General features: G+C 34.5%; 2 protein-coding genes across 2 annotated transcripts; one reads left to right on the plus strand and one right to left on the minus strand.

Annotated features, from left to right (window-relative positions):
- Window positions 1-4,058: 4,058 nt before the first annotated feature.
- LOC122590807 (probable cyclic nucleotide-gated ion channel 5) lies at window positions 4,059-12,551 on the minus strand. Its single transcript, XM_043762975.1, has 8 exons — window positions 12,409-12,551; window positions 10,818-10,902; window positions 9,840-10,419; window positions 8,687-8,899; window positions 7,247-7,548; window positions 6,556-6,667; window positions 6,144-6,380; window positions 4,059-4,952 (listed from the first exon to the last, which is right to left on the minus strand). Exons 2-8 carry the CDS (start codon window positions 10,874-10,876, stop codon window positions 4,248-4,250), a joined length of 2,208 nt encoding a protein of 735 aa, XP_043618910.1. The 5' UTR covers window positions 10,877-10,902; window positions 12,409-12,551; the 3' UTR covers window positions 4,059-4,247.
- Window positions 12,552-23,776: 11,225 nt separating this feature from the next.
- LOC122591495 lies at window positions 23,777-25,489 on the plus strand. Its single transcript, XM_043763760.1, has one exon. It carries the CDS (start codon window positions 23,777-23,779, stop codon window positions 25,487-25,489), a length of 1,713 nt encoding a protein of 570 aa, XP_043619695.1.
- The last annotated feature ends 215 nt before the right edge of the window (window positions 25,490-25,704 follow it).

Consider the following 25,704-nt stretch of genomic DNA (forward strand, 5'->3'; position numbering starts at 1 on the left):
ATTTGTTCACTAATGAAGTCACTACTTAAACCTTCAATCAACACGCTCTTATTCTTGTCGTGACTCGATCCATCTTCATCTTAAGATGAAGCCATACTAGACAATTCAAAAAGCTCATCAATAATACATTTCATTCACTATTTAGTCTCTAATACCCCCAAACCTTCATGTTCGATCATTTTTGTATTTAGTAAGTTTAACTTAAAACGTAATAGCTTATGATCGAAAATAGGCCGACTTTATTATTATCATAAACTATTTCATTTTAAACCAATCTTACGAAACACTTCAACTCTCAAACATGAATCATCCAAACCTAAGGTCAAAGTCAAATTTCCTATGTTTCAAGTCTAGGTACCTTAACTAAAAGATCGAAACCTAAATCCCTTGAACCATGACTCTGATACCATAAATGTAACGACCAAACTCCGTGTAAGATAATATAAAAGTTATAAGATTTTTTTTTTTTTTACCCAGGTGTGCCACATGCTTATATACATGTGCCACATTTTTGAGTTAAAACCAGAACAAAAGAAAATATGTGCCACATGTCAAATTTCATGTGCCACATATCTTGACTTTCAGTTTTCTATGTGCCACATCCATAGTATATGTGTCACACAAATGACCCAAATCCGACCAGAACCTAAAATGTGTCACATACATTTTCTGTACATGCCACATATTTGGGCTGAACAACAAAAAGACCCAATTTGACACTTGACTCAACTTGTAATCTTTCCAAACACAATTCTAAGCTTCATAACACTACATTTCAGATTTCAAACAATTATTTGACATGATATATGATAATTACAACCATTGTTCGACCAAAAGAATCAATGTACAACGAAACGGCTCGCTTACCCGAGTCATTGACCTACTAGATGCTTACAATACCATATACAATCCAAATAGCTAAAAACTTGACCTTATCACAGGTTTTATATCAAAATAGACCTGTTTAACCAAAAATAACATGTATCAAGAGCCAAAAGGTACCAAAGGGATGTTCTAACCAAATTACCCAAGATGCCAACCTTTGAGATGGAAAACGACTTCACTTGAACTTCACTCTACAACCTCTTTGCTCTTGCTATTACCAACTCCTATAAGAGAGTTAAGCACTAAAATGTAAGCTACGCTCAGTGAATGCATACACATACAATCATAATCATGTGAATTCAACTTTGTGCATCAAGCACCATATAAGCCTTGCAAGCTAGCCTTTTCATACAAATCAAACAACATACATTCATTTTCAACATGGCCATGGATATTTTGGCTAGTAGGAATTTACCCACCTACTAGCTCTTACATACAACATGACTAGTAGGAATTTATCCACCTACTAGTTCTTACAAACAATCAACTATGGGTCATAGGAATTTACCCACCTATGACCTCAATAACAAGAAAATGATTATATGCATATACACTCACCTCAAACTTGGCTACTTGACACAATAAGGCTACAAGTTCAACAATTCAATCTTCAATACCTATTCAAGAATAAACACATATCATCTATGAGCTCCATGACTCAATTGCCTTACATGTACCTACTTGCATTTCTCAATTCTAACATCATGGTGTTTGGCTACTCAACACTTTTCCAACAAAATTCCAAATTCTCTTAATAAAGCTGTTAGGTCCAGATTTACTGGACTCGCTCCAGACGTAACTACTGGAGCCCTCTGAAGATTTGTCCAGAAATTATGTGAAGACCAGTGAACAACTTACTTGTATAGAAATCTGGATTCCACCAGATTTGTTCACTGGACTTCACTCCAATCAAGATCTTTCCACTGAAGAACATTCTCACTGAAGTCGAAGACTGAAGTCTGAAGAAAGAAGTCTGACAAATAGCGGAGCTCACTAGAAGACTTACCAGATCTCCTGACTGGAGTCCTTGTCAGTGTTCTAGACCTTACAAGTCTGAACACTGATTACGAGGAATTGACTTTATGCCTTTACATGCCTTTAACCCGACAATCCATTTGTCTTTTGTTAAAAGCCTTACACGCATGTAAAAGTGGTTGGTTAATTAGAAGACAAGTCACTATCATGTGACTTTATTCTTGTACTTTAATCAATGCTTTTAAGGAATTAATATAATTTCCTTAAATGCATGTAACCATATTTGTACGACAAAAAGAATATTATATTTATTCTTTTTGCCTATAAATACCAAGTCACTTCCTCGTCCAAATTACATACTTTTGCAATTTGGTGCCTTTGCTCAAATACTTTTGATCTAAACAGTCATACTTCACAACTTTAAGTATTTCAATCAAAGAGTTTATTTAGCAAAGATTAGATCACTTATAATTCATAGGTTGTTTAGATACTTACTTTGTAATATCTTGTTCCGCAACAACCTTGTATTTCATTTAACATCAATAAATAAAATACACTTGAAAATTACATTGTGTCTCACCATTTACTTATTTGCTTATCTTTATATTGCTTAAGTACGTATTACGTACGTTATATATTCTTGCATTTATATTAATCGTAATACTAGTCCAATCTAGTGCTTACTTGACGTTTAATACTAGTCATCTCTAGTGATTACTTGACTTGTTATTCTACACTTGTGGGTTAAACCATCGAGTAAGGGACTTCACAAAAGCTTTATTTCTTAATCACTAGCCAAACACCATAAAACATAAGATTCTTACCATGGGGAATTTTCATTAACAACATATCTTTCAATCAAATTATCCATTTATAAATCAAGTTTAGTTAGGGTTTTACTTGAAAATCTCCAATAACAAAAACCCCCAATTCTAAGGCTAAGAACCCTAAATTTCAATAACAATTAAAACTAAGATTAAGGAAATAAATACCTCAAGAGTGAAAGACAAAAGATTCGGGTTCTCAAAATCACAATTATTCCCCTTTTTCTTCCTAGAATTTTCGGCCACCACCACCTCCAATCAAACCCTCAATTTCAATTTCTAAGATAAATGGTGATGATTATTGTTATTGTTCAAGATTAAGATTCTTTAATTTATGATTTGAAGATTCAATTGCATGAATTTTGGAATAATTTTGAGAGATGAGTTAGTTAGAAGAGAAGTGAAACTTGAAGTGGGAAATATGAGTCACAAACACTATGTGGCTGGCTTTCTTCTCAGATGGCCACGTCCCATACTAAAATTTTAGTGGGTTTAATACGTACTAGCCACTAAAGTTCTAACTAAATTAACCCCTTAACTCAAAACAAAATACTAGGAAATTAATTTGATGTCAAACTATAAAAAGGGTTAATTTTCTATTACCTTAAAATATTGGAATGTTACAACTATGTAAGATTCTTTTTATTTGGGTCAATCAATGTAAAAACCTATGTTTTTTTTTGGCTATACTATGTAAAGTCTGTACATATTTTACATAGTATAGCCGAGAAAACATAAGTGCATACATTACATAGCCACATAAATAGGTCACTACATTACATAACCATTTGGTCATAGGTGGTTACATTTGTATGCCAGAAACCCATATATTTAAAGCATAACGTGCGTAGCACGGGCTTTTAAACCCTCGTTTAAGAGAAAACTTCTATTCAATAAAATATATTTAAAGATCTCCAATTACCAGCTTTTAGCTAAAGCTACCCGACATCTGTCCCGGTCACGATACAGATGGAACCTGTCTTGAACATCATCAAAACTTGGTGTCAATCCGGTCCCATATTTTCCAGTATTGATACGGGATCAATACGTTACCAGTATTTCCATGTTTGGGGATTGTCCTGATATCGTACAAAACTGATCCCGAAAACTATCAAAAGTTTCAGGTACCGGGACCTGGACGATATCCAGGTATGTCTAGTATAATTTGCTCATCCCTAAAAGCGACAAAGCATAAGGACGATCAGTGATCGTGGTGATCGAGTGTATCTTACTTCTGTTTACTCTAAGTTAACTACAACCTAAACAATTATAGTTAAAATGTTGTAAAATATTATATATGAAAAAAATACAATCACCAAACAAATAAACTATTAAATTAGAGTTGCAAAAAAGTTACAGCAAACAACTTGCAAATGAGTCTCTGAAAAAGAATTGGCATATAGTATCTATGATACAAAATTACATAATTTTGTTATCCATCATCACAATTACAACCTTTTTACAGCAACACTACACTTTCCAAGCCTTCTCACCAATCAAATTTAGTATAAAGTATTAACACCTAAGTTTTGACATTTTATAAGTAGAAACAAATACACAAAACTAATCAGTATCAGCAGTAAAATCAGGCTCCGGAGGCTTTTGCAGTTTCACCAATTCCCTAGCAGTCCTCAAGTTTCGATTACGTTGGACCCCACGAAGAGCATTAGCTGCAAACTTTGAAGCCAAGAAGGTAGCCCCAAGGCTGTAAGAGGTTCCGCTACTAGCTGTACTGTTACGTGCTGCTTGTGCTGCCTCCTCTTCTTCTTCTTCCTCTTTCCGTCGCTGCTCCAATATCTTCCTCTTCGAGTATCTCCGCCAGGCCGCCTGAATGAAACAAGCAGCCCATGTCCGCCACTGCTGGGAGTAGAACCTAAAAGTGTGTTGAACCTGTCGGCTGTGTAGTCGTCGAAACTGGGTGGCAACAAATTTCAGCTCATCGGCTGGTAGGGCAAAAGCTTCAACCTCTCTCAAGGCCTTCACTGTTCTTGTGGAAGACGGAAGATTAGCACCAGATTTAGGGTCCAGTGCCCAGGTCAGAAGCTCCTCACCACAGAAGTCTCCTTCTTTCAACAAACTACGGTTGAAGAACCCACTTCTGCCACCATCAGTGGTAATACTCTCTAGACGGCCACGTATGATGAAAAGCATTTCATCAACTGGATCTCCTTCACGGACGATGTAGCTACTATCAGTATATAAACAAGGTTTTAGCCGTTCGCAAATGGCGTCCAGCAGCCTCTCGTCCAAGTTCTCAAATAGAGGAACCTGCAATGGTAATTGGAAAAAATGGAGGAATATTTGCTGAGACGGAATAGTACAGAATAATATCCCTTAGATTTCAGTTACCTTAGAAAACTCCTCTGATATGGAAGAATATACTACTATAAACAAAAAAAATTTACCGCTCTATCTTTAGGTTTGTTTTAAACTGTTTTTGACAATTTCGCCCATAGTGTCAACATTAATATCTTTGTTACAAGGGCAATCAGTCAAACTGAATTTTTTTGGGCAGAAAATGAGATTGGTGAGTGGAAAATGGCCAGAACACAAGGTCCAATGAAAGTCTGAGACTGATCAAAATATCTAGATACTCTTGCAACAGAAAAATTAACCCTATATCAGTTTCACGGACATTTAGTGATGATTCGTATTGGCAGATTTGTGAATGCGGAAAAAATAAATTCGACGGAGGACTAAAATTAGAAAACACCAAACTTTTTATTTTAATTTGTTTGGGATGAAGTTTCTTTTATAGTACGTTTTCCAAAAAATTTGTTTGGGTTGAAGTATCTTGTACAGTACTTCGACACATATAGTCAACTGGCGATGCTTATATTTTTCATTTTTTTACTGATTTGTAAACACAAAGCTACCATTTTAGGGTACGAGCATCAACAGCAGATCGTGTGCCAACTGCCAAGTAATATATGTAGTGTAAAAAATCATTCCCCTTGTGTTACATCGAAGTCATTGAAAGTGGAAAAGTTTCCACTCTTGGACGTCCACAGAATTTATCACATTTTTATCCTTTTCAGGATTACTCTCTAACTATACCCCCTATCGAAACCAGTTGTCATCATTACATATAAACAATGAAAGAACGATAAATTTGGGTCCACAAATCTCAATAATCCACATTTTGTCATCATTGATGCGTATTTTAGAAATTGGAATCCAAGTCACACAATTTTGCAAACTATGTGCTCAATAAGTAGTAACTTCCATGGCAGAACTGCCTAAACAAACGATCAACAGCTATATTGCAGCATCTAACTTGAAAAATCATTTAGATCTGCTTCAAAATTTAGAGTAATCACATTGACTCTAAAAGGTGTGTGAGTCATTGGCGTTTATAAAGATTTGACTCTATAATGTCAAATGTGGATTCTAATGCAGGGATTTAATTGTTAAAACAGGATACTTCAAAATAACCAGGATAAGAAATAGTAAAATTACCCTTTTGACCAAAGCAAGACAAAGATGACGCTTGATGTCCCTCCTGAGATCCTTTGGCAGAGTTTGAACCAAATTCTCTTCATCAACACCACGAGTTTCTAACCACTTGTATTGATCATAACGTCTAACACGCTCCTGAAGATCCTCCGGAAGTAACCGATGATGCATCCATTGCTCTGAGTCACGCCTCTTAACTCTCATCTCTTCAAGTCGAATGGTTAAAGATTGAAGATATGTCTGTCACGGCAAAACATCCATCCAAATTTGAGTGTTAGACACACAGATCTAAGTATCCAACATGTATAAGACTAGTTTAACAATTTGTATAGCGAATAACATTCTTTTTAGATGTTTGGTGACTATATGAAATTCAATTCCTTCAAATAACATAATAATAGCAATTTAACATAACCTGCATGTTGCCAATCAATAGAGCAAATAGAATGAGGCCGGATATGGCAAGTGCAATAGAAAATATAGTCTCTCCAGGATAAGTGCTGGTTTTAAGCCCCTGTCCCAAAGTACTGACATAGAAAGAAAAAATGTTTCATATCAGAATCTGATTATCTATATTATAATGACGGCGAGAAGTATACCAGAAATCGAAATTTTTTCAAGATTTATGTATAGTTTATAGCAACAACCTCTAGAAAGAACTTCAGAGAATTCTAGTCTATAGAAAGAAAAAAACAATTTCAAAGCCACACAAAGTTTCTTTTTAAAGCATACCACCTCCTAAATCAATTTATCAAAAGAGTTATATAATCATTGTAACAATAGATTTTTCATCTTACTAAACACATCAAACATATTTAGATAAAAATGAAGGACAAACTTTTGAACGGCCAGTCCCGTCAAACCCGGTCGGTTTAGGCCATATTTTAAAAATGAAACCTTTTGGCGTGTTACCCCAACCCACCCATCTTGCCACCCATACTTTTAAACTCTTTTTAAACATTAAGAAGGCCTTACCATAATAAAAAAAATAGACTGTTACTTATCTGTAAGAAACAACATAGCGGTGATATATCACTGGATAAAATTCGAGTCTGCTAAAATTGAAATATGACCTCATATGCACAGCAAAATGAGACTCATCTTACCTCAAATTCTGCAGCCCCCACCACAAACAGTAGCAGTACTTTTGCACAAATTTTGTAGAAAAAACAATGCCCGATGACAAAGCCTGGTTGAAAATCCCAAAATCAAATGGCGGGTTATCACCCTCTGGAGAGCAACCTTCCTTTAAAATAGCGGTACTGTTGCTAATCCAGCTATTATAACCAGTCATGTACTCATTTCCACAATACAAGAAATCTGTATCATGTTTGCTTGTTTTACAAGCTTTCTTCCAGCATGTATTATTACGCTCTACGGACATCAAATACCACAAAGCCCCAACAATCTGGAAAAGTTATCCAATGAAAAACCAGATAAGCATATATCCAATCCCAGTAAATAAGGCAACTGATAGATAGTTGATGAAGAGAGGTTGCAATTTGACCCATTTACTTATGAATGGGTTGTTCTAGGTTGTATTTTATCTTAAACAGGTGAATACATAAGTTAAGCTAAAGGGGAAAGAGTTGAACGTAGCTCAAAATAAAATTAGCTAATTATATTAAGAGTACTGTTTTTAAAATCATAAAACATAATTAATACATTTGTGGAAAAAACTAGTGTCACTGGGTTAACCCGAGCTGACCTGGCCCAATACTTTTGGGAGGAAATCACAATATCCATCCATTTTAATGTGAGTGTAAACCAAAATAATCCCTTTGACCATATATCAACCAAAATAGTCCTTTGATCCACGAAAAGCTGTCGTGTAAACTACATTTGTCATGGATGGGATCCAGGACTAAAAAAATAATCACATCTGAAACCATAAAGACAAGACATGTCACCTTTTTGTGGATGGCATGTAACCCAATAACACCTAACCTAACTAAACCTTTGCAATTCAAATCTATGACATTATTGGAATCGTTGGATCTCACCGCCTATACCCATACATTCATCTTCAAAATATGAACACAACTCAAAATATTCATCCCCTAAGACCTTGGCACACGCCCAACACGTCCCCGAAAGGTCATCCACCACCGTTTGCGATTCATGGTGTGCGTGATGCACGTTGGGAACCTTCGAACCGCGTGCTGAGGTCTTAGGTTAGGCGGAGATTGTATTGCATTGTTTTCGTATTTTGAAGACGAAAGTATTGGTATAAGAGGTGAGATTAACAACTCCAGATACGCCATAGACCTGAATAGTAAACGTTTAGATTAGTGTTAGGTGTTGGGTCGCAATCCATCCGCGGAAAAGTGACCACTCACGAATGGGTCGTAGAATGGTTTTGCGAAAATAACGATTTTGAGGATGAAAATGGTTCATACATTGGTTGAATAAGATGGTCTTACGATTTTTTTTTATATTTTTGGACCGTCGATTAAAAGTGGCATGTTTTTACCTGTTACCCAACCCAATCATCTTGCCACCTCTAACAATGATAATATAAGTGACCAGTTCAAATAGAAGCTTACATGACTAGCAAGCATGTACAGCAACAAATAATAAGCTGCCCCAGCCCAAGCAGTTTCCGCAAGAACACCAGCGGTCCTTTTCAGTTCTGAAGTTAATGGGACAATTCGAGCAAATCTTGGGACATACTGAATTAACACAATAAAACGTAAGGCTTCTTTTGTAGCTAGGACATCAGAACCTTTAGACCTCTGCAGATATCTCCAGATAACAAACTGCACGATTATCAATAATGTTAAACTCTAACCAAACTATCCTGCAAACTCTTATTAACAGAACTCAAATTGTCATACTAATGCACATGAACAAGGCAAAGAAAGTAAAGTAAGACAATGACACGAACCCATCCCATAATAGGCTCGCATCATGCCATATGTTATGTGTAGAACTCACTCCCAAAAGCTAGCTCAAAGTAGGAGGGGACACCTAGGCTTATAAAACACCAACCAATCCCATACTTGGCCGATGTGGGATCGTAACAATACCCCACCCTTTGAAGAGACAACGTCCTCGTTGATCACGGCTATGTTGGTCACGGTTGGCACCCTTATTTTTGGGTCCAAGCCACCACTCCGAGTGTTGGAACCTCGAAAGGTAGGGCCGGCTCTGATACCAATTGATACGAACCCATCCCATAATAGGCTCGCATCATGCCATAAATTAAGTGTAGAACTCACTCCCAAAACCTAGGCTTATAAACCACCAACCAATCTCATACTTGGCCGATGTGGGATCGTAACAGACGATTCACATTTTGAACATTAAAAACGTCATGAATTTTGGTATAATTTATGCTTGGTAGCATAACCTATTTGCACTCATAACAAGACTCAAACGTTCCAAATGTTTTCATTTATGTTAGTCTTCAGAGTTAACAGCTTTTCAAGTGTCATTTAAGAAAAGGAAAAGTCAAGATGGCCAAAGTTACCGACAAGTCAGCTACCATATCCTTAATGTGATTGGCCAACTGGGCAAGATTACCTTAGATAGACTCTTCTGAAAACTGGTTAGTGATCACCTTTTATAGGTGGTAACAAAGTTCATTACAATCAACCATAAACCAGGGTAGAGTTTGTTAACTATCTACAGATATTGCCCTGAAAAGACCATAGAATTATCTAAATTAGAAAGTTAAAGAGAAATTTATGATCCAACCTGGGGCAAGGGCAGCACAGAAAGGAAATCAATGATGAAATACCACCGCATATATCGTTTAGCTATTTGTCCTGGATCAATTACAAGTTCACCCCGTCCAAAAACACGTGATGATGGAGCAATATAAGCAGTTCTGAACTCAAGAGCCATGTGAATAAGATAAAAAGCATCAACAACAGTCCTCAATGTTGTAGCAATAATAGCTAGCTTTCGATCTATACCAAGGCAAGTTTTGGTCTTATCAAATACCGGAAGATAGAAGAACAGTGGATCAATAGATACAGCCAGAATACACGAGACAACAAAGAATTTATTCCACATTAAGAGGAATTTATCTTGAGGGTCTAAGATTTTTTTCTCTGACACTTTAAGATCTTCAGGGAACACAGCCGGAGAAACCCCAAATCCAAGTGATCGACCAATTGATTTTAGTCCTTCTGATCCTTTTTTTATTCCATTTTTGAAAGATCTTGTCGGGGCAGTAGGTGCATGTCTTGAACGGGTTAACCCATCAAATCCGCATTTGTTCATCCCAACTGAAGAAGCAGGTGATGATAATCTAGAATCCAAATCATCCAGCCTTCATATGAAAACATAGGTGTCAATCAGTAACAGAAGTAACACAGCTTTCTAAAATCTAAGGAAAAATAAATTTTTTTCATAAATCATAAATGATACTGCGTAATTCGTGATAAAATGTATCATTTAAGATAATATACTTGTATACCTACAAAGACAAGACGACGGATTGGTTAAAAGTAAAAGGTTGCATCTTTTTTGAAATAGATTTTCATCCAAAGGATTAGTTAGAAGCTAAGAAGTTCATTTTGAAGACTTCTCCCCCTATTTTGTCATTCAGGTATTTTAGACATTTGACTAATAGTCAATACTTTTTTATTTCCACAGCAGTAAATATCTATGAAAATTCACTAGATGCAAAGTTCAACACTAAATGCAAAGGCCTTGACTTATCACTACCTTACAAACTTTTCTTTCTGGCCACCAACATACTGGGACTTCGCTGCACTATTGAACATGTCTCAGTCTGATACGGAAAGCCCAACTGCCAGTAACAGATAAGGAAACGATTAAGAAACAAACATGCAGATTGCTTTCTACATAATATAACATAAGATGATATGAGTATACGCTCATCTAGACAAATAATTCCAATTGACTCTACCCAAATTGATCCAGTTGACATAATTCTGTAATGCATATATCCTAAGAACATCATTGATGATAATGAGCACAAACCTATTTACCCACGTCATGAATCATGATATAACAACGTTCACCTAGCTATAAACTTACACAATCTGGACAATATAGGTTCTAACTACTTAGATATTCTCCAAACAGTCATTGGACACAAGTACTCAAACATCCCACAGTTAGTTGAAACGCTACATGAAGTTCCAAGTGCTAGCTATCAAGTCAAGAGTAACTAATACCTACCTCCGTCACCTTGAAAATCTCCGTGTATCTCCAAACTATGCAACACTCTACAATTAATACAAGCAGCTAAATAGATTCGGCACCCTCTTTATAGAAAAACGATAAATCCAACTTTCCGCAAAAACTTATGATGTGGTTTATGCTATCATCTAGTAACTAAATTTCCAGTATACAGATAGATTCATCAATTACCAAAAGCATATCCGCCATATTATAAGAATCTGTCGTCTCTTAGTTTAGCAATAAATAATATCCTAGATAAATACCGTTTTTTTGAAGTTTCCAAACCGTTTCTAATTACTGTTAGGGTTTTAATGGGCAGTTTCTATTGCAAAACCCACTGCCATATTGCGACTATATATATCCTCCAACCCAAAGTCCAAACGGACTATGTTATACAATTTGATACCATCAGGCTTTTTCTATTCCAGAACCAATCAGTGTTCAATCAGTTCAATGATCAATCACTGATCACCATCAGGCAATCTCACAAGTCTCTCTCGTCATCTTTATCGATTAAAGCTTCTCAAGAAACACAGGATCATCAAGTATATCTATTTTGGAAATTCTTTGTTATATTTATATTTTTTAATAATTTTAATTGTCGTATACTTGCGGTACCCGTATCTTGGATTTTTGAGTTTTGCCGTTCCCCGTTCCCGTATTGTCCCCGTACATGTTTCGGTGCTACATAGCATGTATGTATATATATTATATATACATTTTTCCATTTTCTAAAATAATTCCATTTTGTTAGCATACATCAAGCAATAATTCCTGTTTCACTCATTTACTGCAAAACAATTATTATAAAACCATATAGAGATCCATTTTTGATTCATAATAAAAACCTTATTAGTTGAAAAGGTAATAATAATGATAACTATGACTACTTTATAATATTAATAATAATTAATTCAACTATAACTGAACAATTTAATGAAAAACAACTTAATAAATAACAAAAACTACACTAATAAACCTTAATTCACCTAAGATACTAAAGCTATTCAAAGTCAAACCAAAATACAGCTATTATGATCATCATCATATATATAAATAATATAATATATATATATAATTGAAAGATATTAGTAGAGGGAAAACTTACAGTGAAAATAAGAATAAATTGAGTGGATTAAATCATGATGTTGAGGGAGTGAAATTCGGAAAGGATTTAGAGAATGAATAAGAGGTTTTCTTCTCAGACAAATTAAATGGCGACACAAAATAGAGAAAGACAGACCAGAGAAATTGTCAAACTAGTTTCCTTATTATTTTATGTATATTTTAATTTTAATTTTAATTTATATGTTTATTTATATTTTTTATTTATTGGATCAAACTATACTTGAGATACATGAGATTAGGGCGAGAAAAACCAAACCGGAAAACCAAAAACCGACAAAATCGAATCGAAAAAACCGAAAATCGAACGAAATCAGTTGGTTTGGTTTTTGTTTTTTAAAAACCGAACGGATCAGTTCGGGTTCGGTTTCATATGCCAAAAAACCGATCAAAAACCGACCAAACCGAATCAATTATATATTGATTATTTTAATATTTATATCATATTACATTTATATTTATTACTTATAATTTGTAAATATGTTAATATATTTAAACTTTTTGTTTTTTTAGTATACAAATCTATATAAATTGTATGTTTTAGATGAAAACATACAAGAAAATCAATTCGTTTTATAAAAGTTATATCAATTTTAACACCTAAAAAATATAATTAGTCGATAAAAAACATCTTTATATTTTAATTTCTATATCATAACTTTTTTTGTTAACAACTGAAAATTAAATTTATAACATAATAAACAAAAAAGTTAAAAAAAAAAATTATAATACAAACTGAACAAAAACCGAAACCGATCCAAACCGAACCAAAAAACCGACAAACCGAACAGAACAAAAACCGAATCCAATAGATTGGGTTTTTTAAAAACCGAATGGATAGGTTATGATTTCCGTTTTAGTCAAAAACCGAACCAAACCGATCCATACTCACCCCTACTTGAGATAGTTTTGTATATGAAACACACATATTAAGTTTTATGGAAGGTTATTGCTGTAAAGATATGGACCTTTTTGGTGGTGGTGGCCGCAGTAGTAATGTAGGTTATTGCTATAATTTAGTTTTAATCAATTGTTTGAATGTTAAATAATCAATTGTTTGAATGTTAAATAAAAAGTTGAAAGTGTTATTAGTTTTATAATAGTATACTAGCACGGTACCCGCGAAATGCAGTGGTGGTCGTTGCGGCGACGGTGTGGTGGTGGAGACGACTGTTGGTGACGGAGGCGGCGTCGAATGGTGTAAATAATTAATGTAAAAGTAATTGATTTAAAATGATTAATGGAGATATTTTAAAAGATAAATGATTGATTGTGGGGTAATGTATGTGAAACTATTGTGAGGGGTGCTAAGTGAAAATTTCATCACTTCCAAAAATACTTTTTCTTTTTTATAAAATAGTACTAGCAGGTATCCGAGGAATGCGACGGTGGTCATGGCGGCAACGGTATGGTGGTGGAGGCGGCATCGAGTGGTGTACATAATTGATGTAAAAGTAACTGACGTAAAGGGTTAATGAAAATAATTTAAAAAATAAAGGACTGATTGTGTAATTTAATCATTGAGGGTATTTTAGACATTTTCCATATATAACTTTTAACATGGAGACAATTTTTTGTTTATAATAATAGAATTATGCACGTGCAATATCGCGACGGTGGAGGTAGTGGTGGTGGCGATGGGTGACAGAGGTGGTAGCGACAGGCGGCGGCGGTAGCGTCAGCAGCGGTGGCGGTTAAGGTGGTGGGGCGGTAATGAGGCGACGATGGTGGTGAATGTAAAAATAATTGATGTTAAAGGTGGTGGTATAGTTATTTTATGGGTTGAGGAGATGGGTATTTTTCATTTTTAAAGGTTGAAAGTTTAGGAAAACAAAAATCATTTGCTTTATTAGATATATAGATATATATATGTTTTTTTGAAAAGTAGATATATTGATATATAGTATAGATACATATAGATATAGATATTATATATTATTACTACTATTATTATTTCTAGTGATTTTTTTATAAAGTGTTTGTTGAGTGGGTTAGTTTTTGTGATTGTTTCCATACTATATATATTATGATTTTTATAATGAAATAGGATACAGAGTAGCTTGTTATTTGTTTTAATTTGGAAAACTAGCACGGTACCTCCGTAATGTGGCGGTGGTTGTGGCGGCGACAATATGTAGATGGGGGCGACTGTTGGTGGTGGAGGCGGCGACGAGTGGTGTAGAAATATTGATGTAAGAGTAATTGATGAAAAAGGTTAATGAAGATATATTAAAAGATACATAATTGATGGTGTAATTTAATCATTAATCTTAAGGGGGTAATGTAGGTGAAAATATGTCAAGATGTATTAATTGAAAATATTATACAACTTTTCAATAAGTCTAAATATAAGGGGTTGTTTTTTTCTATTAAATAGTATAGATGATGAACAAGCTTTTTCTGTTCATAACTAGTTGTATAATCATTAAGAACGAAACTAATAGAACAGTGCCAATGTGGCACTGTTCATTAGTTCATCTACACTCCGTGTTATTATTTCGATTTTACCATATCGCATCTCATTCGAGTTTTTTTTTTTTGGTTTTTCTTGGTTTCTTCACATTTTTTTTGCTTTTGTGTTCTTTTCTATTGATTCATCTTATACCCCATCTATATATGGATTTTGCCATATCGGATCCCGTTTGAGGGTTTTTTTTGTTTCGGATTTTGTCATATCGGATTTCGTTCGTTTTTTTTTTCTTTCGGTTTTTCTTGCTTTCTTGAACAGTTTTTTTGCTTTTGTATTATCTTCTATTGGTTCATCTTATACTCAACATCACTATTTGAAGTTTTCTTTTTCGGTTTTTCCTTGGTTTTGTTTTTCTTGCTTCTATTGGCGTATCGGATCCCGTTTGGAGTTTTCTTTTTCGGTTTTTCCTTGGTTTTTATATAGTTTTTTTGCTTTTGTGTTCTCACCACCGCCACGTGACACAATTTTATTGGTCTATCTACACCACGCGTTACTTCTCGCATTTTACCACGGCAGATCCCGTTGGGTTTTTTTTCTTTCGGTTTTTCTTGGTTTGTTGCACAATATTTTGCTTTTGTGTTCTCTTCTATCGATTCATTTTATACCCCACATTACTATTTGAATTTTTCCGATTGGATCCCGTTTGGGGTTTTTTCTTTCGATTTTTTCTTGGTTTTTTTTATAAATTTTTACTTTTATGTTCTCAACTACCATAACAAACCTACATCAACACAACAATTGGAGCCCCGCAAAGCGGGGCACAAACCTCACTAGTATGTATTAAATTGAATATTGATTACTATTTGCATTGACATGTCTTCACTTTACACCATCCTTCAAATTTCTATCTCCGTTTTTTTTATAATACAAGGTCTTAAAGCTCGTGTGTTGCACATCGGGGATAAATTTGAATTGATTTGTTTGCTATAGATACATTGGAAAAGTACTAGGAAAAGTATTTGGTTAGTCATTGGAAGAGAAGAGAACATGCGTTTTTTCTTGAAAAAGTACAAAAATGAACAAATATATTTTTGGTTACGATTAGGTGAAGTGTGTAATGTCAGTAATTTGTAACAGAAACAAACATGGTACGCTAGTTTGTAAATACAAGTTATAAATGTTGGTGCACGTCTCACTAACAAGCATTCTAGATGTGATATGTATTTTGTATTCAAGTTTTGTAATTTATATTGGAAATTATCGTATGTCAATAAAATTACCTTTACATATATCATGATCACATTGGGGTCTTTAATTATATATGTTTATATGTTGGTTTATTATATATTTATGTTTCGTAAGTACTTAAAATGGATGTAGACAATACATATAAAGGGTAATTAAGTTAATGTTGGTTATATGTTTACGTATTAGGAACATTAACTTAAATATTCCTAAGTATTGTTTGAGAGTTCTTGGGAACAAGCAAAATGTGCTTGGTGAGAAGAACACTAAAACAGTTTGAGAGTTATTGGGAACAAGCAAAATGTGCTTGGTCAGAAGAACACTAAAACAGTTTGCGTGTTCTTGGAAACCCGCAAACAAGCCAAACCCTTATGGGCCTTGATGGGCTGACAAGGAAACACGCAAACCCTATGGGTTTTGAGTGTTTCCAGCCCTGACCTGTAAATAGAGTGTGTGGTGTGCGGTTCTAGTTAGCACGAGTGGTAGAGAGATAAACGAGCAAAATCTTGAGAGAGAAATTACTAGAGCTAAGAACGCACAAATCTAGTAGATCTTGTTCTATCACTCGTCTCATGCACGAACCACAAAATACACACTCGTGTTGGTTGGCTTAGGATTTGGAATACATATCGGGTATTCTTGTCTGGAGAGCCGTCTCGCTATATTGACCAAATACGAGTGTTTATGTTCACGCATATATATATATATAGTGATAGGGAAAGGTTATTTTGAGAACCCTTTAAAAATCGAGAACCTTTAGGATCCTTTTAAATAAATCCCAACCATTAAATGATAGCTATCAAAGGCCAAAAATTTTTATGGCAAAATTGTAAATAAATCAAAAATAAAAACAATGAAAGTTGTAAAGAGGGGGTATATATGTCATAAAATTATGGACAATATAGTTCGAAACATGCAAAACTAAAACCGCAGTGCGTGATCTTTGCTTTTTGAATTACATATTTTTAATATTTACATCTATGTAACTATAAATATCGAGTTTGAGATCTAAGAAATAGTGAGAACAACGTGTTTTGTGTGTTCTTGGCACTAAACCTTTTGCGTGTTCTTAAAGTACAATACCATTTGCGTGTTTCAATGCACTTCAGATCTGCATGATTTTCAAACGATTTGCGCATTCATTGGTTTGTGAGATCTGGTTTGAGTGTTCTCAAGTTTGAGAGGTTTCGGTTTTGAGTGTTGTCGTTTTGCGTGTGATTGGCGTTTTTATTTCTTGTCTTTAAATTTATGTTGTAGAAGTAACTATCTAATGTAAACACACGTAAAGAGCAGAGAATCCGGTCAGTGTAGTATAGCCTAGTGTTAAGTTACATGATCGTTCGCAGGGACGCGTTGCGTTACCTAATCTAGTAGTACGTGTAATTGTAGTTTGTTTGGGGGTTTGTCACTAACTCCTAATAAACTAATTGTAAGGTCCTATCACTACAAGAAAATCCCGGATTATCAACGGCTTTTCGACGGCCATAATTTCCGTCCCAAATATTTGACGACCTTTCGACGGATTTTAGACAGAAAACCAAATAAATTATGTCGAAGAAATTTTAAACGGATTAGCGATAGATTAGCAGCGGCAAACAAATCCGTCGGTAATCCATTCCTAAATGTAATTTTTTCCAACGGATTTACGACGGTTCACTTCAATCATTAAAATAAAACTTCAAAAAGTTCGAGAAAATATATCCGTCCCTAAATATAAATTTTACCAACGGATTTGCGACGGACCCTTTTAAAAATAAAATTAAAATTGTAAAAGTGATCAACATAATACTTATACCCCAAATTCGTCTATAAATATAAATTTTATCGATGGATTTGAGACAAACCCTTCTAAAAATACAATAAAAAATCAAAAATAATCAAAATAACACTTCCGTCCAAAATCTGTTGGTAATACTTAGCATTAGCAACGGATTAGGAACGGATCATTATGTTATTTTGCTTCTTCTCCTGATACGAGCATTGAAATGTACATAAAGTATTGGTTAAGTGTTTTTATGGTACAATATATATACTAATAAATGTTTTTGTGTGGCGTTTACACCGTTATACAAATATTTGTGTATCTAACTCAATACTCGAACCACATTGTTTGTACATAAACTTGCACGGGTGTGTGAGTTTTAACACTTTTTAATTTTATTAAATATATCTCTAGTGATATACTTGTGAGTGGGAATGAGTGTTTATCTGTTTTTGTGGAAATTGTTGACTTAAAAAAATATATAATATAATATCGTCGCTAATCCGTTGGTAATAATTAAAATTAGCAACGGATTAGGGACGGAACAATATGTAATTTTGCGTTTTCTCGTGATACGAGCATTGAAATGTACATAGAGTTATTGGTTAAATGTTTTTTTACATATAAAGTTCTAATGGTACAATATATACACCAATAAATGTTTTTGTGTGGCGTTTACACCGTTATACGAGTATGTGTGTATCTAATTTAATACTCGAATGACATTGTTTGTACATAAACTTGCATGGGTGTGAGAGTTTTAACACTTTTTAATTTTTTTCTATGTTTCTCTAGTGATATAGTTGTGAGTGAGAATGAGTGTTTACTGTTTTTGTGAAAATCGTATACTTAAATAATACTCTGTATAAAAATATAATGTCGTTGCTAATCCGTCGGTAATAATTAGAATTAGCAACGGATTAGGGACGGACCAACATGTAATTTTGCGTTTTTCTGTGATACGTGCATTGAAATGTACATACAAGTATTGGTTAAGTTGTTTTATACATATAGAGTTCTAATGGTACAATAAATACACCAATAAATGTTTTTATGTGGCGTTTACACCGTTATACGAGTATGTGTCTATCTAATTCAATACTCGAACGACATTGTTTGTACATAAACTCACAATGGTGTGTGAGTGTTAACAATTTTTAAGTTTTTTATGTGTTTTCCTAGTGATATAGTTGTGAGTGGGAATGAGCGCGTTTATGTGAAAATCGTATACTTAAAGAATATAAAAATATAAGGTCGTTGCAAATCCGTTGATAATAGTTATAAATAGCAATGGATTAGGGACAGACAAATAAGTAATTTTGCGTTTTCTCGTGCTACGAGCATTGGAAATGTACATATTTGTATTTATGAATGTATATTCATGCGTTTTTGTGAAAATCATATTTTTAAAAATTTAAAAATTAGTTGCCGCTCCTAATCCATCGGTATATTTTTAGGTTTGTATAAATTAAATTAAAATAGGCTTAATTGCCAAGAATATTTTTACGGAAACAAAAATCTCATTTTTAAACAACATGAAGCAATTCTAAACTTGTCAAATATTTGATAATAAAATATATAGTTCCCCCACATAATATTTTTATAGGATAGGACAAAGCAATATATTCATTCCTAAATAAAAGAAGGAAATTCAATATAATTTGCTCTTTTTTGACAGAACAATTATTCCTTTTCCAAAGAAACACAAATCAGCTCTATCTTAATCTTTAAAATCATATCCATCTGATCCAACGGTCACAAAGTATAATCCATGTGAACTTATATCTACCAATGAGAATACATTTCTATTTTCTATATAAAAGCATCCAATTCCCAAGTCTATCATTTTGTTCTTTTATCTACCGAGAAATCACACACCTTCTAATCTTCACTTTACTTTCATTTACAATTAGTAGCACACCTATGTAACATTCTTTTTAAAAGCTTTAATACACGTGATAGTTGATGAGTCGGTTGCGTTAATGGTTTCTGACTCTCTTCTCATAAGATCTAATCTACGTTGGGTTGTAGACTTGTAGATAGATTGGTAAAGTGAAGCAAACAATGGGAGAGAGACGCGCAGGTGCGTATCACACCAAAAAACAAGAAGTGATATGAAAGAGCCTGATGTGAAGCTCACAAAAATTGGAAAAAAAAGCAAAAAAAGGAATATGGAAGCACACGAGGAACCTCATAAAAAAAGCTATGTCGGAAGAACATAGAAGAAAGAAACACGAGAAGTTAGACGAAATCATGATGCACATAACAAACTTCTTTGTTTGTGATAGCTATTTGCCTATTTTTGTTTTAGGACGATAGTTCATTTTGGAAGCTACTTTTTTTTTTCTTTTTGGACCATGAATACGTAATATGTATATATATTTAGAAGGTTCTGCAAATTGGTGCTTTCAAGTATTTCTATTTTGATTTGTAGATGAATAAATTGGGTGGAAAGGTTATAGAAAAGCAAATTTAAGAATATTGTATGACAAAAAAAGGTACACTTTTGGACAGATTTGCGACGGTTTTTTGTGTCGATACAAAACGTCCGTCGGTAATAATTCTTGATAATGCTGTCGTAAATCTGTCGCCGGCTTCTGTTGCAAATCTGTTGTTAAGTTAGTCCGTTGCTCATTTGCCCTTGGAAATCCGTTGTTAATTATTTTCCTCCCAAATTCGTCGTTAAATGGGTCTGTTGTTAAGCTGTCAGTAAAATTTGTGGCCGTTGCAAAAACCGTGAAATTTTTTATCAATGGCGATTTTTGGAACCGCCGAAATCCGTTGAAAATCCGTTGAAAAACACATTTAGGGACGGATTTAAAACATATTTTGCCGTCGGTAATCTTGAATTTTCTAGTAGTGTATGGTTGCGTGGATCGTAATAAGACGTGATTCGTTATGTCAAGAGTGCGAAATCCTGTTGAGATAACTAGATTGCTATTGCCTTTTGCTGATTAATGAGCAATTAACCAACCTAAGGAGACACACAAGATGTTGGTTCGTGTAGAAGATCACACGAGCAACATTTCTACTTAGTTCGTGATTTTATGATAATCTCGTTCACTATCACTCACCTAATTTCGTAGATTACGTTTGTATTTATACTAATAGGGTTTAGGTTCGAGTGGGCTTAGGCCTTAATCCAAGTAATTAAGCCCAAATGACAATTAAGTAATCGACCTCGTGCTGACGTCAGCACGAGAGCAATCCTTCATGCTGATGACGTCAGCACGAGGTTTGACCCTTTGGTTCTTTGTTTGACTTGTACACAACATCCAACCATCATTTAAGTATTCTACGACACTTATAAACATTGGTTTTATGTTCTTGTACCTGCAAAACAATATATAACACACAAACACAATACAAAACATAAACAGATATAATATTGAAGTTCAAACGTAATAATTAAATACCAACCAGAGTTCTTATTTATATGATTACAAACATAGTTCCTAAAACATAAACGATAATCAAATCTATGTTGCTATTGTCACACAAATCTGCATCTACAGACTCCCCCTTGATAGTTGCAACTAGATTTCATTAAAATCTTTGAACTTCAAAGCTATCCATTAAACAAAAGCCTTGTGCTATTCGCATGTATTCTCTCTTGTAAGCAATGTGCGAGAATATTGCAATAGCGCCTTTCTTCAACTCTCCAAAAACTCACAGCTGAGCAAGGTGTATCTAAAATTCTTCTCTAGTCACCTCTTGACATATCATAGGATCATACATGCGTAGCAACATCTGTTCCTTTGAATTATTAACAAACATATGTGCTTCACCTGAGTTGATATCTATCTGCCAATATGTCATTGTTGTCAGCATATCTTGATCTCATTTGATAGTGGGAACCTTCTTAAAACATTTAATCCTTTTAAGGACAAACCGAAATGTGCCATCTGGATTCTTAATCTTCATCTTTGGTGTAGGCTTAATCAACCTATCTTCTGGGTTCAGACCTATATCACTGAAATCTATTCCAGTAGAAATCTGCAAGTCCATTTTGTTGAAGATTAACAAACCATCTTCTTTCCAAGTCTAACAAATCAGAATCACTGAGAGAGTGGAAATGTCTTTGACTCATTGACATATACTGACATCCTTTTTTTCTCTTGATAACAAATAATTCGATTCTTTGATCGTAGAACCAACTTTTTATCATTGAGAAATACTTGGGTGCATCTTTCTCTGAGATGAATTCCCAAAACATCGATGGCTTATATGTATCACGCATTACCAAACCAGTATGTCCTCTATAACCTGGAATCAGTCTATTAATAATAAACTCAGGATCTTGCTGCACCGGAGGTATATTAGATCTACCAAGATCAACCTTTCGTGTAGCATCTATATTCCAGAATAGATCAAATACATTATCATGTCCTTCATCTACTATATTTGCAGATACAACAAACCTCAAATTTGCTGCATTCCTAGGTTCATCTAGACTATCTCTAATTGGATTAAGATTGAGATGTTCTACTTCAGCTACCAGTTCAACTTGAAAGACTTCATCTTCATTGAAGACACAATCAAAGTCATAAGGTATATCAAGTAACCTTTTCCTATTAACTTCTGAAGTAATGAACTCTCCTTCTTCCAGATCTTCATCATTGATACTGTCTAAGTCATCCTTAGCATCAAGATCATCCGATGCACTTATCCTTTGAAGCTTATCTGCAATTTTAACAATTCAAATTGTTGAGTCCCAATGTAATTGTAAATTTAATGATGACAAATCTGATGTATAAACACTTAGTAAATCTTTGAGTTCTTGTAATCTGATCTAGGTCAGTCTAAGCTCACACAGCTTGCTCTCTGTCTCTGACCCAGATCATGCTTCATATGTTGTAATTGTTATATATTATGGAAGCTAGTATTATCCAAGCTGCATCAAAATGTAATAGCATTCAATCGAAGTCGAAGAGGAGGATTGAAGATAGAGGACTAGGCTGAGAGTGGAAGACAACTTAGGACTAGCAGTCAGCTTGGAGATACTTGTGCAGATTGGTGCTTTGACAAACGGCCCAATCTGTGCCTGACAATCAAGTGAAGATAACAACCTAAATTGAAGATAAAGACAAATGATGTGACTAGGATTATTCCTTGTATTCAGGTTGGTGGTTGCATTTACGTATACGTGTCCATACAGCGATTGGTTGAAGAGAGAATGTGTAGTAGTACATGGGGACCACAAGTACGATGAAAGAGCATGATCAAATATTCCTCTGTCACCCAACCAGAGTGATTTACTTGTTTAAATTGGACACCAAGTGATGTAGAGCCTTCGCCTATAAATGCTCTACTCCTTGACAAACATAGGGTGACATTCCTGAGAATCATTCTTCACACAAGTTCTCTGCTCTTATACACAACTTAGTCTGTAGAAGATCAGCTTTGGCTGAGTCTTCGTGAGTAGGAACCTATTGATTGTTGTTTGTCATTTCAAGGGTTGTTTAGATATCTGTAGGCTATCTTGTTTCCGTAACAACCCAGTAATTCTTTGTATAGATTGTATCTTAAATAAAGAATTAAATTTAAAAACCAATCTGTGTCTAAGAATGTTTTATTTTCTGCTTTACTGTTTCATTGATTATGTCATTTAGTTTAAATATTTACATTAACTGAATCTTTAAACTATTTATAAAAGAGAAAAAGATTAAGTAAAGTTGTATTCACCCCCCCTCTATAACTGTTCTGTGTATAATATACTCTGTATATTGCTACACCGTGGGACGTGTCAATTGGTATCAGAGCAGGGGTTAAGAATTAACTTGGCTAGATCCTTACTCATTTATCTTTTAGTAAAGCAATTATGTCATCTTATGTTGATAATGGTTCGTCGACTCGACCACCTATGTTTGACAAAGATGATTCAATGGGTGGAAAGGTCGTATGTCTTTGTTCCTTGAATCCATCGATAACAATATGCCTGACATCTTAAATGATGGTCCTTATGTTCCTACACAGACCCTTGTGGTTGATGCTGTGGTTAGAGATGGTCAACCAACCATACCTTCCACAGTTAAATCCATTGTTAAGGACAAGGCAGATTGGGGGGATGAGGATAGGAGATTGGCAAATCTGGATGTGAAGGCTAGAAATTTCATTGTCCAGGCTGTGCCCAAAGATATTTACCATTCTATTAAAATGTGCTCAACTGCTAAGAAAATGTGGGGTACTTTGTGTGTCATGTTTGAGGGTTGCTCTACTTCCATGGAATCTACCATAACTACCTTAACCAGGAAGTATGAAATATTCTTCTCATTGAGAAATGAATCTTTAACTGATACACATACCCGCTTTAATGCTTTGGTTAATGATTTAGCTGCTGTTGGTTTGACTAAAACTAATGAAGTTTTAAAGAGCAAATTTCTTGACTCGCTACCACCAAAATGGAATAATTATATCTCTTCTGTGAAACTAAGTTCTTTGTATAAAGATCTTGATCTCCCTAGACTTTTTGGTTTGCTCCATAACCAAGAATGTTCAGAGGCTGAAAAGCTAATTGCTATGGGTGATTCCTACAATCAGACTGCTACTGCACTTGTTGCATCATTGACTGAACATCCCAGTCCAATGTCTGATGAGGTCATTCCTAATGTCAATGAAGCTATTCATGTTGTTTCTAACACTAACACTGTTTGTTCCGGTTCTGAATGTGAAGAATCTGATAGTGATGATTTGGCTGAAGAGGTTGCTATGTTGGCTGATAAAATCAGAAGAAGGTCTTTTAATAAAGTCAAAGGAAAAGGAAAAAGTGGCCAACCTGATAAGTCCAAGAAGCCATTTGACATGTCTAGTGTTACTTGTTACAAATGTGGCAAAACTGGACATATGGCTGGTGATTGTAGATCCAAAGAGACTAAGCAAGCTGGGTCATCCAAAGGTGGAAGAAGTGAAAAATATTCAAAGCTCAAAGGAAAATATAAGGCCTTAAAGGCACAAGTTGATGAACTGAATAAAATGGTTGAATCAAATGAGAAAAGTCTTGTTGCTAAAGATTGGGCAGAAAGTGCTACTTTATCTGATGATGAAATGTATGAAAATGCAACATGTCTCATGGCTAAAGAAGCTACTCAGAAGTTTAATGAAGATCTTGAGAAAATTCAAAAGCAATATGGGTCAGCTCACAATGCCTCAACCAGTCAAACCACTTCACCTGAGGTAATTTCTTTTTCAAATCTATCTGACAATGATAAGCTGTCTAGACTTAACAGATTGGGTGATGAGGTTCTTTTACAAAAGCATTTCAATCAAGAACTTAAAAAGGAAATTTCCTTGTTGAAACTTGATTTCAGTTCTAAGAGTCACATTATTGAAAAACTTGAATATGAAGTTAAAGCTCAAAAACAATTAAACTCCATTTTAGTAAAAGAAGCTAAAACTGCAAAAGAAAAGTTTTTAAAGGTCAAACAGATCACTGAATCTTGGTTTATCAACTCTAAAAGAGCTGCTAAGTGTTTTAATGTTCAAGTTCCTCATCAAGTCCAAGTTGTGTTTGATGGTGACTATGATAGGGCTATAGCTATAAGTGAAGTCTGTGCTATGGAACACTGTTATCAGCCTCCTTCACCTCCTAAAGTCCAAACCAAGGGTAAGAAATCCAAACCAATTAATGTAGATGCAGATTCGTTGTGACAATCGCAACATAGATTTGATTATTGTTTATGTTTTTAGGAACTTGTGTGTAACCATTTAAATAAGAACTTGTGTTGATATTTAATGATTACGTTTGAACTTCAATATTATATCTGTTTGTGTTTTGTATTGTGTTTGTGTGTTATATATTATTTTGCAGGTACAAGAACATAGAATCAAGGTTTGTAAGTGTCGTAGAACACTTAAACGATGAT

The sequence above is a fragment of the Erigeron canadensis genome, chromosome 3 (assembly GCF_010389155.1).
Source record: "Erigeron canadensis isolate Cc75 chromosome 3, C_canadensis_v1, whole genome shotgun sequence".
Lineage (NCBI taxonomy): Eukaryota > Viridiplantae > Streptophyta > Magnoliopsida > Asterales > Asteraceae > Erigeron > Erigeron canadensis.